Source organism: Argentina silus (assembly GCF_951799395.1).
Source record: "Argentina silus genome assembly, chromosome: 3".
In the NCBI taxonomy this organism is placed as follows: Eukaryota; Metazoa; Chordata; class Actinopteri; order Argentiniformes; family Argentinidae; genus Argentina; species Argentina silus.
The window spans coordinates 9030988-9046528 of NC_139657.1; the positions used below are offsets into that span (position 1 = coordinate 9030988).

Genomic DNA, 15541 nt, shown 5'->3' on the forward strand with positions numbered 1-15541 from the left:
CAGCCCAGACTCCGGACAAAACCCTGTTTTATAAGTCATAATAAATATAGGCTTAATAAAGCGCATCTTGATTGTGTTTACAGAATATTTTTAGCCTGATAAATTGTGCTAGGTATGCATTTGGAGGCTATGCGATTTTATAGAAATATGAATGCTTATTTGTAATGGTTTATGTTTTAAAAGCGGCTAAACATGTTCAGCTCTTGGCGCATTGGTTCACAATTTTCTGCATGCAGTTGCAGGTCAGGCGATTGGAAGATCGGAATATAGCATATTCATGATTCCTTCAAATTCGACATATTTACCGTGAAATACAGACGTATAATGTAGCCTTATAATTACAGCCGATGGTAAGGGTAATGGGTAGTCTATTCACACACACACACACACACACACACACACACACACACACACACACACTCACTCACAGAAATATGGCCTAAAAACCCAAATGAGTCCATTCAAACTCAATTTATTCATAATGATGCACTCGACGATTAAATGAAAATGTGGGCCTGCCCTGCACATGAGAAATACTGTAGCCCACAATATACAGTAAGTGTGTGTCATGATTGCAGCTTTTTGTGTGTTCGCTTTGTTGTTCCGCAATAGGCCTATGCGCATTTCTTGTCTGTCTGTCTGTGTGTGTGTGTGTGTGTGTGTGTGTGTGTGTGCGTGTGTGTGTGTGTGTGTGTGTGTGTGTGTGTGTGTGTGTGTGTGTGTGTGTGTGCGTGTGCGTGCAGAAAGTCCGATAACATTTGAACCCAAAAGCGCAAAGGATGCGTCAAGGATGATGATTTGCCAAGCAATTCAAATTCTTTCAAAGAAATATTATTAATAGATGAAAATACAAAAACTGTTATTATATTATATTATTATAAGGAAATAATGAATAAAAAATTTCTTAAGGTGTAGAATTTGATGCAATAAACTGACTTGTAGACATGCTGTAGGTGGTTGTCCGAGATCTTTACTTAATTGGAACATTTCAGGTTATCTTGTTTACATAATTGTGTCCACCTTTAAAATAAGAAATTCCCCCTTAAAATAAATCTTTCCCTTTCGATACCTTTGTGGAAATATGGAGACATAGTATAGAAAATAAATCAGATAATTGTGCATAACAATAAACTCAAAATCAACGATGCGGGGGGATACATTATGAAATTACATGTAATCAAATTTGAATAGAACATTATTCATTTTCTTTCTCAGTCGCATTGTATCTTAGATTAAAATATTTGATTGAATTTTAAAATATGTAAATTTTAAAATATTAATTTCATTCATCAACGAACTTTCGAATTGATATGACGGTGTAGGCCGCAATTCTGCATGCTAGACCCTTCATTTGCATTATTTACAACCAAAACCTTTACAGAAAAGTCGAATCAGATGTTATCAAGATACAACTGCATCAGAAGAAAAACGCATTCTGGTCATAGCAGAAATCGACTATTTATCAAAATAAGTCCATAAAAATCCTATTTCATCGATGGATAATTTTTTGAACGATCTGAGTCTTTTTTCGCAGATCAGTGGATTTTGTTGCTTAAGACAGGAAAGCGCAGCGCACGGAGTGGTCTCTCTGGGGAATATGCGCGTGTCTTTAATCCTGTGTGCTCTAACCACTGATAGAATCTTACAGTGGGCGGTCAGAACCCCCCTACACACACACACACACACACACACACACACACACACACACACACACACACACACGCACAGACACACACACACGCGCGCACGCACACACACACACACACACTGACACACACACACACACACCTCCAGTGTTATTATACACAAGCTTCTCGCTCCTGTGTGAAACAGCCGCGAGACACAGGTCTACAGCGTCACCATATCAGTGAACAACACCTTAGATTTCCAGCCCGTCTCCACCAGATTAAAAAGAAACATTGCTTAAAATACCTGCTCTTTTTTAATCATTCACACCTGACCTTTCTGGGTCTGTTATTATTGTGATTATTTTCCACACTTCAAAAAAATAAAATAAAAGATGAAGCGAAGTAGCATAGTTTCGTGCACCGCCTGCTTGATTTATGACATAGTCTGATGAGAACCAAATCATGGACCTACTCTACAGACCTCACCTAAGATGGTACGATCCCCTGGTCCTCCACACTCGTCTCTACAGCTGCAAACGGAATTTCCAATGAGAGAAAAAAGGAAATGTGTATCACATTTTGCAGCTGAGAGTATAAGCATTGAATACCAAGTTTAGGAAATGCAGATTTGATCAATACCTAAACAGCCCTGTGGTAACCCCTGATCACAGCGCTGACCCATGCCGTCTCCCACAAGCATACACACACACACACACACACACACACACACACACACACACACACACACACACACACACACAGACACACAGACACACACACACACACACACACACAGACACACACACACACACACACACAGGTAGACAGACAATAAGCATGCAGGGAAATAGGTATATGTGTCAGTCTTAACTCAATGTGCTTATTATCAAATTGAGACCCCAGTAAGTGTGTGTGATGTCTCTTACCTCTTTCATGTAGCACGCAACACGTTTTGTGTCTGTTTCTCACTGGTGGTGTGTATTCACAGGTTCCAGGCAATATTGGTCATGCCCGACCTGCAACCCCCCCCCCACACACACGCACACACACAGACAAACAAATAACCCGCCCTACCATCTTGCCCTGGCCTGAGGCGTCTGCCAAGGGGTTGTTGTTTTCACCGCAATATATAGTTAGCCTTACCGCAGATTTACCCTGTCATGGCTAATGGTGCAATTAACCATCAGCTACACCCCTCAGGCAAAACAAAAGACCCACACCACACACCACACACCAACTCCCCTACCCAGAACATCTCTCACACGACATTTATACACAACACAATATTAGGATACAGCAGGGACCGTGAATTGGGGAGAGGGACCCATCAGACACCCCCAGGGGACCCCTAATGTCAGGCCCTTCGCCTGTCTGCCCCGGGGTATGACACTAAACACTCACTGTCATATATCATCACATGTACGCAAGCCGAGGTGGTTGGCTTCACCGTGGCTGGCTTTGCCTGATGAATAACCTGGCAGCTGCATGTTGAGATGGGCTACAGTATTCTTAGCATTCAGTGCCTATGCTTTAGTTATAGCTGAAGTATATCTTGACGGATGCAGAGGCAGGCTCACGATGAAATGTGACACACGCGTGCGCGTACACACACACACACACACACACACACACACACACACACACACACACACACACAGACACACACACACCCTCTCCATCATCCTTTCCTATCCTCTTTTTCCATCTTCCTTCCCCCAGTCATGTCTTCCTTCTTTCCCATATCGTTCCCCTCTGCTTTCCCTCTCTCTACCTGGAGCCAGTGCATTGGTATTAACCTCAACCCAACCCCACTGTGGGATGAGAGAGAGAGAGGGAGGGAGAGAGAGAGAGAGAGAGACAGAGAGACAGACAGACACACACACACACGCACACACAGACACACAGACACAGACACACACACAGACACACAGACACACAGACACACACACACACACACACACACACACACACACACACACACACACACACACATATATATATATATACACAAACAGACCTGGATTCCCAGAGAGTGACTGTGCCCACAAAATGAATACTGAACTACATCATGCCAAAAATATGTCAAAATAGAAGAGATATACATTTCCCCAAAATGAACCCAAAACAAATATTTAAAAAACTGTTGGGATCTGTTGGGAGGAATACCCAAATGTGAAATCATAGGACTGTAGCAGCAAATATATATGGGTTTTCTTATCATCACTGTCCTTTTTCTCCTTTATTGTCATTTTCTTTACAATTACTACAATGAACCTGAATGTAAATATGTATATGATTACCAGTAATTATGGGTAGGCTACGATATTTGTCATGATTTTGTGTGGTTAGTGTTACTTTGGCAATACAAACCAATGTTTTTTTCCCCATTTTATTCATATAACATTCAAATATATAAACAAATGTTTTTCAATAAATCCTGTTGAATTAAATTTTATTGAAAGGGAGAGAGAGGGAGAGAGAGAGGGAGAGAGAGAGGGAGAGAGAGAGGGAGAGAGAGAGGGAGAGAGAGAGGGAAAGAGAGAGGGAAAGAGAGAGAGAGAGAGCGATGGAAGACAAGCTCAAGCTGCTCACGTAAGCAGCTTGAACCCAAATTCGAGCTAAAACGATTGCACCATCTGGTGGCGAAAGATGGTATCACATTACCACCTGGACTTTACCGCACGCCGTACTTTTATAACATTCGCGGAAGTGGAGACGTCGATAACAATGACCAGTCGCCAGTCGTGTTCACAACCATTGTCGTTATTTGTATTTTTCACGGTCTTTTTGCCCTCAAAGTAAATCAGACCCACATCGATCATACGCGTGACTGTGCCTGTAGCCAAACCCATTGAATTTCCTCGTTTGCTTCTGAATCGAATTCTGCACTTCTGAATCGTAAATATGGACGATGAATGGGAAGAGGAGGTAAGACTGACACCCCAAGTGCTCCAGAGGCCTCTAATGGAGACTATAATAAAACAGCACATCGCATTATCCCCCCTTACCCTCTCTGTCTGTGTTTAGGAGCAGTTAGTCGTGGTGGAGCTCTCCGGTATAATCAACTCTGACTTTCTGACCAAGTGTCAGGGCACCTGCAAGATACTGGTGAGTGAATTGTGTGTGTGTGTGTGTGTGTGTGTGTGTGTGTGTGTGTGTGTGTGTGTGTGTGTGTGTGTGTGTGTGTGTGTGTGTGCGCGCGTGTGTGTGCGCGTGCAGTATTTAGAACAAATATAGTTGACGACACAAGCCATACACCTGTATGACCGAGGAGAGAATGCGTTCTCAGTCAGATTAAAAACGCCTTCTCTTCTCAGTCACGCACACGGACACAGCTCTCTTTGATTCAACCAAACATGTGGCGATGCATTTCAGCAGCATTTCATCTCCTATAAAAAAAATCTGTGTTAAAGGACATTGCCAGTGAGCAGCCTGTGATGCAAGTTGGACGATTTGTGTTTGCAGGGGAGTATAAAGGTAAGAGAAGTTGTCACTGTTAAGACTGGAAACAATGACTTGTGATGCAGCCTGCTTACAAGTGGAGTTCATACTTACTGACTGAGTCTCTCTCTTTCCCCCCCCCTCCTCACAGATGCTATGGGAACCTGTGTGCTGTTCGAGGAGGGACAGGCAAGTGGTGAGTTTCTACTCCCAACGATGATTGCTACATGACACACAGAGGCAGTACTAACACACTCACTCCAAATATGTCTAATTGACTCCTGTCTGTCTGGTCTGTGGCAGAGGTTCTCTCTCCATGAAATACAATCTCTCTCTCTCTCTCTCTCTCTCTCTCTCTCTCTCTCTCTCTCTCTCTCTTTCAGCAGCCACAGCCGACTCTGAGGCCACTCAAGAGCTCAAGTATAAGTGCCACACCGTGAAGAGACTCATGATGCAACGAACCTTCCTGACTGAGAAGAAAGAGGGTGAGCCCAGCACAGGTCAGCCCTCCTATACTCTCCACTCACACACACTGTTCCATCGAAACTACACTGGCCGCGTCAAGCCCCCCGCAATCCGACTCACTAACGAAAAGGTGTGTGTGTGTGTGTGTGTGTGTGTGTGTGTGTGTGTGTGTGTGTGTGTGTGTGTGTGTGTGTGTGTGTGTAGGGGTATTTGATCTTGAGGAGTGAGTTCATCTCAACTCGGTTACACAAGCGCAACTTGGAGCGTCGTGTTTTCTAATTAGAACCGGTTATTTCGCCGGTTTATATTTGAAACGCTGGGAAAAACAGGCGCTCGCAGAAGCAGGCAAGCAACGCGGGTGAAAAGATTGGACGGGATTGGGAGCATTCAAGAATTTTGCGTTAGCACTTGCATGTTGTTGTCGGTGCACGCCTACGCCCGGTGTCGTTTCCGTGTTACACACAACCTCACCGCACTGAGGTATTCACACACACTCCCTCATTCCATTCACACTTGGAGAAGAAAGGACACACACACACACACACTCCCTCATTCCATTCCCACTTGGAGAAGAAAGAGGGGGAGGGGGACACACCATCTCACACACACACACTCTTTCTTCAACCTCACACACTTTCACAACCTCACCCGTACACTGAGTCCCTCATACACACTTACACATGACCTGGCATTACTCCAATCCTTGACATTTTGTTCCACGATGAGTTCCTCCTTTTCTTGACTGTTGAAAACATCTAATATGGCTGCTCATGTTGTCGCTGCAGGACCCATTGAGATTCAGTCTCTAAAAGACAAGGTCCTTGGGAGAAAAGATTCACGCTCTTACCCCAGCCAGGACCCCAAGGAAAGGACCCGTCAGGAGGAGAGCAGGGAGAAGGGAAGTGGATATGGGAGCGTGGGGGACGGAGCAGAGGGTTGAAACAGGACAATGGAACTCTGTGGGCTCTTGGATCTATCCCTAATGCTGACATCACTGATGGCCCAGAGACCTGGCCAATGACGAAGCACCCAGAGGCAATGACAGACAGGTGACAAACTATCCAAACCTCTGCTACAAACTGCACCTGCTCCTGACTGCCTGGAGGATCAGGAAACAAGGAACTGCAGAATATGTCTCTACCACGGCGAACAGTCGTGTTTTGAACACTGAATGCTGTTTGATGTAAATATTAGAAAACAAACTGTGATATCAGTGTTAGGTGAGATGCCGGGAGTCTAACTTTGCAAATAGTGTGGAGCAGGCAGTAGGTGTGGCTACCTCTTGTATAGTTGTGTTGTGTCCCTTATTGAATTGGATACACTCGTAATGTTTTTCTAAACAAAAGTTGTTTGAAAATAAACTGCCTTTCTCATGTTTATGCTTGATGATTGGTCTTTTACACCCGTTTGCCAAACCCTCATGAAAGTCTGAGTCCGGTTTTATGGACAGAATTCAGAGGGAACTATTAGGCTATTAGATTATGAAATGGATGTCATGCAGACTGTGCTGGAATGAATTCAAGCGGATATTGCAAAACAGCAGTGCACTCTGAATGTCAAGCTCACCCTAGCCTGCTGTTTTTGAAATGGTATGCCATATTTATATAGGCCATTTAGCTGACGCTTTTATCCAAAGCGACTTACATTGCAGTGAGTGCATACATTTCAGTATAGTTGGTCCCAGCAGGAATCAAACCCACAACCTACGCGTTATTAGTGCCATGCTCTACCCAATGAGCCACAGAGGACCCCAGAACGACTGGACACACACACACACCACAGCGTTCCAGTCATAACTGAACACGTTTTATGTGAGCTGACAGTCACCCCACGGTGGCTGAAATGCTTTTTTTTTTTTTTATAGTTATTTTTTTCTGAATGGAAAAGTGATTTGTTTTGACGTTCGTAGCGTGAGTACGTGGCGCTTCTAAGCCAATCCAAACACCGATGCTGCATGAAGTGGGCCAATAGGCGAGCGGCATGGCACGTACGTTGTGGGCGTCGTCAGAGCTGTTGACGCCACGCCATTGGCTGGCTGGGCGTTTAGCCCCGGAAATAACGGTCAGGCTCTAAGGGTGTGAATCCGGGGTGGATGTTCTAAAAGCGAAAGAAAACGGCTGAAACGAGACCGGTAAGTGTGTTCCGCTCATTGTAAATCCATCTGCCCGTCGTCAAAGGGAACGCATAAGACGAGTTGGGTTTATTTCTTTTTATTCCGGCTATTTTTTTGGTTTCTCTGCTCATGAGCATGTCTTAACTGTGGTTAGTGGGCGAGCTGGTTCAGTTAGAGAGGGAGAGGGAGACAGAGACAGATAGACAGACCGATGACCCGACAGATCAGCCACACATACGCACGCACGCACACACACGTACGCATCACCTCCTCCTCATTTTGCTCTACTGTCTTTTAAAAGATGATCACGTTATACTTTAGATTCCAGCGAGGAGTCACTGACATACCAGAGGAGAGACTACCATAACGAACCACTCTCCTGCTCGTCTGAATCCACTGCCATACTGAAACACAAAGTGTGTTGTGTTGTGTTGTTCAAATTCAATTAACCCGTTCCCTGGTTTCCACCCCAGTTCTAGACACTGTGCCATTATGAGGATGGAATTGCGGCCGTTGGTCATGTGCTTTGCACTGTGTGTGGTCTACGCCACCAGCAAGCCTACGGAGAAGAAGGAACGCGTTCACCACGACGACCCACTGAGTAACCGCGACCACGACGATGCGGAGAACTTTGACTATGACCACGAGGCCTTTCTTGGACAGGATGAGGCCAAGACCTTCGACCAGCTTACGCCAGAGGAGAGCAAAGAAAGGCTTGGGTAAGGCACGCGGACGCACACTTACGCACGCACACACACACACACACACACACACACACACACAGATGAGAGGAAAGAGGCTACACACACACACACACACACACAGATGATTGAAAAGAGGCTGGACACACACACACACACACACAGATAAGAGAAAAGAGGCTGGACACACACACACACACACACACACAGATAAGAGAAAAGAGGCTGGACACACACACACACACACACACACACACACAGATGAGAGAAAAGAGACTGGACACACACACACACACACACACACACACAGATAAGAGAAAAGAGGCTGGGGTAACACTCACTGACCGGTCTGTCTCTCTCTCTCTCTCTCTCTGCAGTATGTTGGTAGAGCGAATAGATGAGGACAAAGATGGCTACGTGTCTGTGGAGGAGATGAAGAGATGGATAAAGCACGCTCAGAAGAGATGGATCTACGACGACGTGGATCGACAGTGGAAAGGTCACGACCTTAACGGAGACGGGCTGGTGTCCTGGGACGAGTACAAGAACGCTACCTACGGATATATATTAGGTAAGGAGTACACACACACACACACACACACACTTGGTGTACTTGGAGGAATACAAGTACGCTGCACTCGATACGAAGTGATACACACATGGACACACATCATGACACACACACACAGATGAGATAAAAGAGGCTGGGGTAACACACACACACACACACACACACACACACACACACACACACACAACATATGTCTCAACCTCTCTCTGTGTGACCTGCAGATGACCCTGACCCAGAGGACGGCTTCAGCTACAGACAGATGATGGCGCGTGATGAGAGGAGGTTCAAGATGGCCGACACGGACGCAGACCTGCAGGCCAATAAGGAGGAGTTCACAGCCTTCCTCCACCCTGAGGAGTACGACCATATGAAAGACATCGTCGTGCTGGTGGGTCACTCACACACACTCTTACACACACACTCTTACACACATACACAGACACACACACACACACTCATATATACACTCATATGCACACATATACACACACACATCCCATGACAGAGAGCTGACTGAAGCATCTCTTTGTGTTTGTAACCACCCTCCCCCTGTTCTCTCCCTCCGTCCTGTAGGAGACCATGGAGGACATTGATAAGAACGCAGACGGCTTCATAGACCTGGAAGAGTACATAGGTGAGTTATAACAGAGCGCATAGGTGAGTTATAACAGAGCGCATAGGTGAGTTATAACAGAGTACATAGGTGAGTTATAACAGAGTACATAGGTGAGTTATAACAGAGCACATAGGTGAGTTATAACAGAGCACATAGGTGAGTTATAACAAAGCGCACAGGTCAGTTATAACAGAGCACAGAGGTGAGTTATAACAGAGTACATAGGTGATGGTACATAGGCAGCCAGCCAAAGAGCAACGGTATGAAACGGCACATCTGCTGTGAAGCCTCCCCTCATGTCCCTCCCTCCTTTCTCATCTCTTCTCTGTCTTCTTTGTACACCTCATCCCTTCTGACTCCCTTCTTCCCCCCCACCTCCTCTCCCACTTCTCAATCTCTCTTTCTATCTTCCCTTACTCCCCTTTCTCTACCTCTCCACCCCCCCCCCCCTTTCTTTCTCCCCCCCCCCCCCGTAGGTGACATGTATAACCAGGAGGGGGACCCCTCAGAGCCAGAGTGGGTGAGGACGGAGAGAGAGCAGTTCACCGAATTCAGAGATAAAAACAAAGATGGCCGAATGGACAAGGAGGAGACCAGAGACTGGATCCTGCCCTCAGACTACGACCACGCAGACGCTGAGGCCAAACACCTGGTCTACGAGTCAGACACAGACAAAGTGAGTGTGTGTGTGTGTACACGTGTGTGTGTGTACATGTATGTATTTGTGTCCATGCCTAAGCCACCTGTCTGTCTATGTATGTTTGTTTGTGGTTCTCTGCATGAGCGCATTTGTGTTTGAGCCAAGCTCTGAGACTGAGAACCTCTTCACCAGACACTCCATCTGTTTCCTTTCTCTCTTCTAGGACGGCCGTCTGACCAAGGCAGAGATAGTGGAGAAGTATGACCTGTTTGTGGGCAGTCAGGCCACTGACTTTGGCGAGGCCCTGGTTCGACACGACGAGTTCTAAACCTCCTCACTCCAGAGAGACTTTGGGCCAATCCCCAAACGGAGACCCTATCAGTGGAACGCTATTCTTTTACCTTAGGTTCTGGTCCAATAGTAGTGCAATACACAAGACGTAGGGTGTCTATTTAGATTTAGCCCTGTTATGTCAACAGTAATTTATTTAATTTCCTGGTTTTTATCCCATTATACACACTAGCATGCCAATGTCACTTCATAGTAAATCGCACATAAGCTTGGACATTGGGAGAGTCCTGCTCCGCCCTCCAATGCCTCTCATCCAATCGGGACAGAGGAAAACGAACAAAAAGTATTTCCTGTGTTTGTTTGTTTTTTTTGTTTGTTTTTTGTCTAGTCGTTCTTTTTTTTTGTTTTTGGAAGAAGAAGAAAAAGAAAAGGAAAAAAAAAAGAAGAAGAAGAATTTCTATAAAAGCGTAGCGGATTTAGAGTAGGTTTTGTTTTGGTAAACTTGTTTCGACACAATGTATTAAGGTATGCAGTGAACTGCAGAACTGTGCATGTCGTACCGGTGATTCTGTGATTCACTGGACGTTGAAGTTTCAGCCCTGAGAAATGTCGTTTCACTCCTCTGTCTGAACGCTGGTGTCCAACCCCACACAGAGCCCTAGCCCCTCCAGATCTGATAGTAGCCCAAGCTTGCCCTAGGATAGGGGGACTAGGGGGTAGGGCTCTATTCGGGAGGGAGAGTCTGTCATAACACCCTGGTCATCTTGTCACTATTGAAGGGTGTTACACATACTAATAATCCTAATCATGTAGGAAACATAGGGGGGAATGATTTAATTTAGCGGGTCAGTTTCCTGGTCTCCTGAAGCCAGAATAGACGGCATTTCAGAGCCGAGCGTGTCCAGACAGAGGAGTGAAGATGAAACTCTCAGGCCGATGAAGCCTGAGGACTCGTGCAATAGGGTAGCGCTGGTGGGACCAGGGCTGTGCGTCCGCCGGCCACTGGTTCCCAGTGCCCCCCTGTGTGTGCAGGTTTAGTTCCTACCTGTTTGGTTAGAAGTGCTCACGGAGGGGATGGATAATGCTAGCTAGCTATGCCCAGTGGACTGGCTCTGAGATGTCTCATGAACAAACTTGCTCCTCACTTTGCTGCCTCCTCTCTCTCTCTCTCTCTCTCTCTCTCTTCTCCCTATTACCCCTCCTTCTATATCCTGGCCAAAATTGTGTGTGTGTGTGGGAGCGAGCGAGTGTGAGCGCGTGTGAGTGCGAGAGGGAGAGGAGTCTCTCCATTCTGTGCCTTTTTCCCCCCCTTTTGGATGTTTTCTTTTTAGGATTTCACAGACTTCTTCAGTTCTGTGCCACTACACGTGTATTTACACAACCCTACAGACACTCTCGGTTACGATCTGCTCTAAGACGTGTTCTCACACGTGGAGGCTTTTTAGAAAGACCCCCCCACCACCACCATCACCCAAAGCCCCCCTTCTCTTAGTTCGCTGTGTCACGCTGTATCAAATAACCTCGTATTAAGCTCCTCGTGTGTGCAGCCCTTTATATAACCACTCTTACTGGTTTTTATGCTATGATGTATATGATATTTAGCTGTTTTTTTACACGCTCATCGCAGCGACAAGCCTTTCACTAGTGACTTTATACTGTACATAAGTTGTAGTTGAATATTCACCGTTTTTGCTCGGTCGGCAAAACGCGTGCGCGCGGTTTTCAATCAGGTCCGGTTTGTTGTGATCAAAAAACCCTTTTTCTGAATTAAAGGAACTCAAATTGAAGACGGAGTGTGAAGTGATTGTGTGGCGTGAGTGTACATCATACACCCAGAGGAGCAGAGAGAAGGGACACTTTCTGACGTGTGTGTGTGTGTGTGTGTGTGTGTGTGTGTGGTATATTTCTGGATGTGGGTTAATCTAAGGGAAGCCGATGTTTGATTGGTAATCCCTTGTCAAGCCTGATTAGTTGATAGAGAGATTCCTTAAAAAACAGCACCCATCAGAGCCAGTACACACACACACACACACACACACACACACATATATATATATGCTGCATCTAAACAAACACACAAGTCCAAAGAATACACATGACAAAATTCACACTTTCTTTCTTTACAACACACACACACGCTTGAAGTCTAATATCACACTGATCATGAGAGTGAAAGGGGATCGGGGAGCCTAATCAAACATTGTCCTTCTAATACCAGACGTGTGTGTGTGTGTTGATGTCAAGTCAGAGTTATGACTGGTTGTGACTGCCGCCTCTAACCTGCCAATGAGGTGGCAGCGTGTTCCCTGTAACCAATCTGATTGGCTAGCTGTCAGCCCCACGGCCAGTTAAACCCCTGATCTGACACTGATCCCCAGGATACACCTCTTAAGCTGCTGTCTGCTCTCTGCGTGCCTGTGTGTGTCTGTGTGGGTCTGTCACTGTCTACTTCCTGTGTGTGTTCAGCAGCTTTCTGCCACTTGAAGTGTGTGTGCATGGCGGAGTGTGTCTGTCCCTGTGAGGCCACTTCATGGGATTATTGAATGGGAGGTTATGTGAGCGTGTTCCTCTGGAGAAGCAGGTTCATGGGTACCCCACATGACAGAGAGGGAGTCACACTGAGGATCTGACACCAACAGGTCAGTCATTTCAGCTAAAGGTGTGTGTGTGTTTCTGTGTGTGTGTGTGTGTGTGTGGGTGTGTGTATAGAGTCTAAGTGATATTTCTGATGTACTTGTACCTGTACTCTTCAGCTTTAGCCCTGCTGCCCTCAATATGTTCCTAGGTAGATTTAGATGTGGGCCACGTGTAAAAGGAGCTGACCTAAAAGGCCTGGAGCACATTGACAGCCAAGATTGAAGAGGATTTATTATCTATTTAAATAATGATGTGTGCTGTGCTCAAGGTTGCTTGGTTTTTATGCTACTTATTTCAAGCTGAAATATACTGTCCATAGCATGCATAATGTATCCTCTTATCAAGCCGTGTGTGTGTGTGTGTCAAATCATATTTTATTTGTCAAGTACATCGCATACAGCCGTAATTGATATTGTGAAATGCATTGGGATCTGAGTGTGTGTGTGTGTGTGTGAGTGAGTGTGCCACTTTCTTTGCTGCATCACTTGAATTCATTATTGCAAACACAATTATGGATATGAGAGAGATTATTTTCATAGCAAAGGGTCTGAATACATTAACCCCCCCCCCCCACACACACACAAAAAATAATGAGTATGTGGTCTCACTCCTAGGATGAAACGACCTGTAGTCGCAAGTCCAATGTCTGCTGCTCAACAATACACACACACACACACACACACACACACACACACACACACGTAAAAGAGAGGTGGGAGGTGCGAGAGAGGTGTTGATATGAGAAAAATATAATCCTGAAATTATTATAAACATGAAATTAACAGAGTAAATGTTGTTTTTGATTGATTATTTTCCCCAAGGTAACCTACCATTTGATATTTTTACTTTGGCTACACATGGTCTGAACCTAGCCATGACTTGCTTCAGTGAAGGCTTCCATGCAAGGAATTATAATAAAAAATAAGTAGAATAGGCCTAATAGGCTACAGAATTGATAGGGATTTTCCAAAACGATATTCATATGCCTATAATCACCAAATGTTATGCAGCCACCTTACCCAATGACTCCCGGCTATCCATGGTTCTGAAATAGACAACATTAAGATGTGGACGAATTCAAAGCATGTTCAGACATCACTACACAACAGATATACGCAAATGCCTACATACTTCGGGGGTGCAGGTTATAGGCCCTAATTTCTAATAATTTTCAAAACAATGACTATGCACCAAGCTACATGTATGTACAAATCGAGCAGGTAATCAGTGTGCAAATCCTTCCATGTACCCCCCATCATTAATAACGACCAGTCCCTCAGAGAGGATTTGAGGGAATTATAGTAGTTGCAGAGTGTGTGTGTGTGTGTGTGTGTGTGTGTGTGTGTGTGTGTGTGTGTGTGAGGGGTGGGACAATACACTCAGCTCACGATACGATAAGCAAGCAGGGTTCACGATATGATACCCGTTATTGTCAAGATATCAGAAATACAGTTCAAATCAAAACAAAAGTATTACTGAATAAGATTGTTTGTGTATTCCTTAGTGCATAATGTGTGTAGGAGGAGAATAGTCAGGTAGTAGCCACAAAGTATATGGCTGAACAAGATTGAACAAGATTACTTGTTTATCATTTCATTTTTTAATGTGAGGAATTAAATGTACTATGTCCTGTTAAAATAAAGTGCATTGACAAAGTACAGGCTAGGCCTAGCACCCAAAACTCACACGTTAAAAGAATGTATTGTTTCCAAAGTTAGCTCGATACCTGTCGTCACTTTTTCATTTCGAGGTATACCGAATGTCGGTATTTTGTGCCATGCTGTGTGTGTGTGTGTGTGTGTGTGTGTGTGTGATGAGGTTGAGGGTCTTGACCTCATAATAACTTTAAAGCCATATTACTGTCACTCCAGACTAAATCACAGTTCAGACTGGCGACAAGAAAAGCCACAATGTCAACCTTGTCATTTCTGTTAGAAAAACAAAACAAAATGCACTAGCTGCACCCTCTCTCTTCCAGACCAGACCAAACCAGACCAGGGTGGTGAAGGAGACTGAGGCTGAAGCTGGGATAGAGATAGAGGCAGACACTCTGAGGACTGAGGACCTGGTTGGGGGGGGTGGTTGGAGTGGTTGGTGGAGGCTGGTCCTGAAGCCTGAGGCCTGGGGTGGATGTAGAGGGGGGCCAGGGCTGGAGCTGGAGCCCTGGTTGAGCCTATAGGTATGCCCCAGGCTAAGCAGCCGCCATGGAGGCTCTCTGTGGGGAGGCCAGATCTATGGAGGACTCTGTTCTTTTCCCTGCTGCTCTGCCTCAGTCATCAGAGGACCGCAGGTAACGTCACACCGTAGGTCGTACATGTCTTAGGTATAGAATCAAATGTGGGAATTTATGGGTAGGTTTCCCGGACACGGATTAAGCCTAGAACTGGACTAGATCATACTTTCAATAGAAAATCTGCTTCTTTTAGAAAGGCTGCTTT

General features: G+C 45.3%; 3 protein-coding genes across 6 annotated transcripts in view; all 3 read left to right on the plus strand.

Annotated features, from left to right (window-relative positions):
* Positions 1 to 4343: 4343 nt before the first annotated feature.
* Positions 4344 to 6909, plus strand: gtf3c6 (general transcription factor IIIC, polypeptide 6, alpha). 4 transcript variants are annotated; one of them, XM_083667356.1, is made up of 6 exons: positions 4344 to 4556; positions 4656 to 4736; positions 5042 to 5105; positions 5221 to 5265; positions 5453 to 5569; positions 6320 to 6909. In XM_083667356.1, the coding sequence occupies exons 1-6, from the start codon at positions 4533 to 4535 to the stop codon at positions 6472 to 6474; spliced, it is 486 nt and encodes a 161-aa protein (XP_083523482.1). In that variant the 5' UTR covers positions 4344 to 4532; the 3' UTR covers positions 6475 to 6909. The 4 variants fall into 4 exon arrangements, with proteins under 4 accessions (XP_083523482.1, XP_083523485.1, XP_083523483.1 ...); XM_083667359.1 differs by having other exon boundaries at positions 5453 to 5554; XM_083667357.1 differs by having other exon boundaries at positions 5456 to 5569.
* A 707-nt stretch (positions 6910 to 7616) lies between these two features.
* Positions 7617 to 12289, plus strand: calub (calumenin b). The gene is made up of 7 exons (XM_083666939.1): positions 7617 to 7665; positions 8121 to 8366; positions 8726 to 8919; positions 9141 to 9307; positions 9493 to 9553; positions 10012 to 10211; positions 10399 to 12289. The coding sequence occupies exons 2-7, from the start codon at positions 8140 to 8142 to the stop codon at positions 10501 to 10503; spliced, it is 954 nt and encodes a 317-aa protein (XP_083523065.1). The 5' UTR covers positions 7617 to 7665; positions 8121 to 8139; the 3' UTR covers positions 10504 to 12289.
* Positions 12290 to 15307: 3018 nt separating this feature from the next.
* The window catches only part of LOC310801656 (uncharacterized protein), a gene marked incomplete at both ends in the record, with an annotated part of 12793 nt that continues 12559 nt past the window's right edge, over positions 15308 to 15541 (plus strand). Inside the window, one exon of the mRNA XM_083665723.1 lies at positions 15308 to 15393. Within this exon, the coding sequence (XP_083521849.1) occupies positions 15308 to 15393 (86 nt within the window). The remainder of the gene's footprint in view (positions 15394 to 15541) is intronic.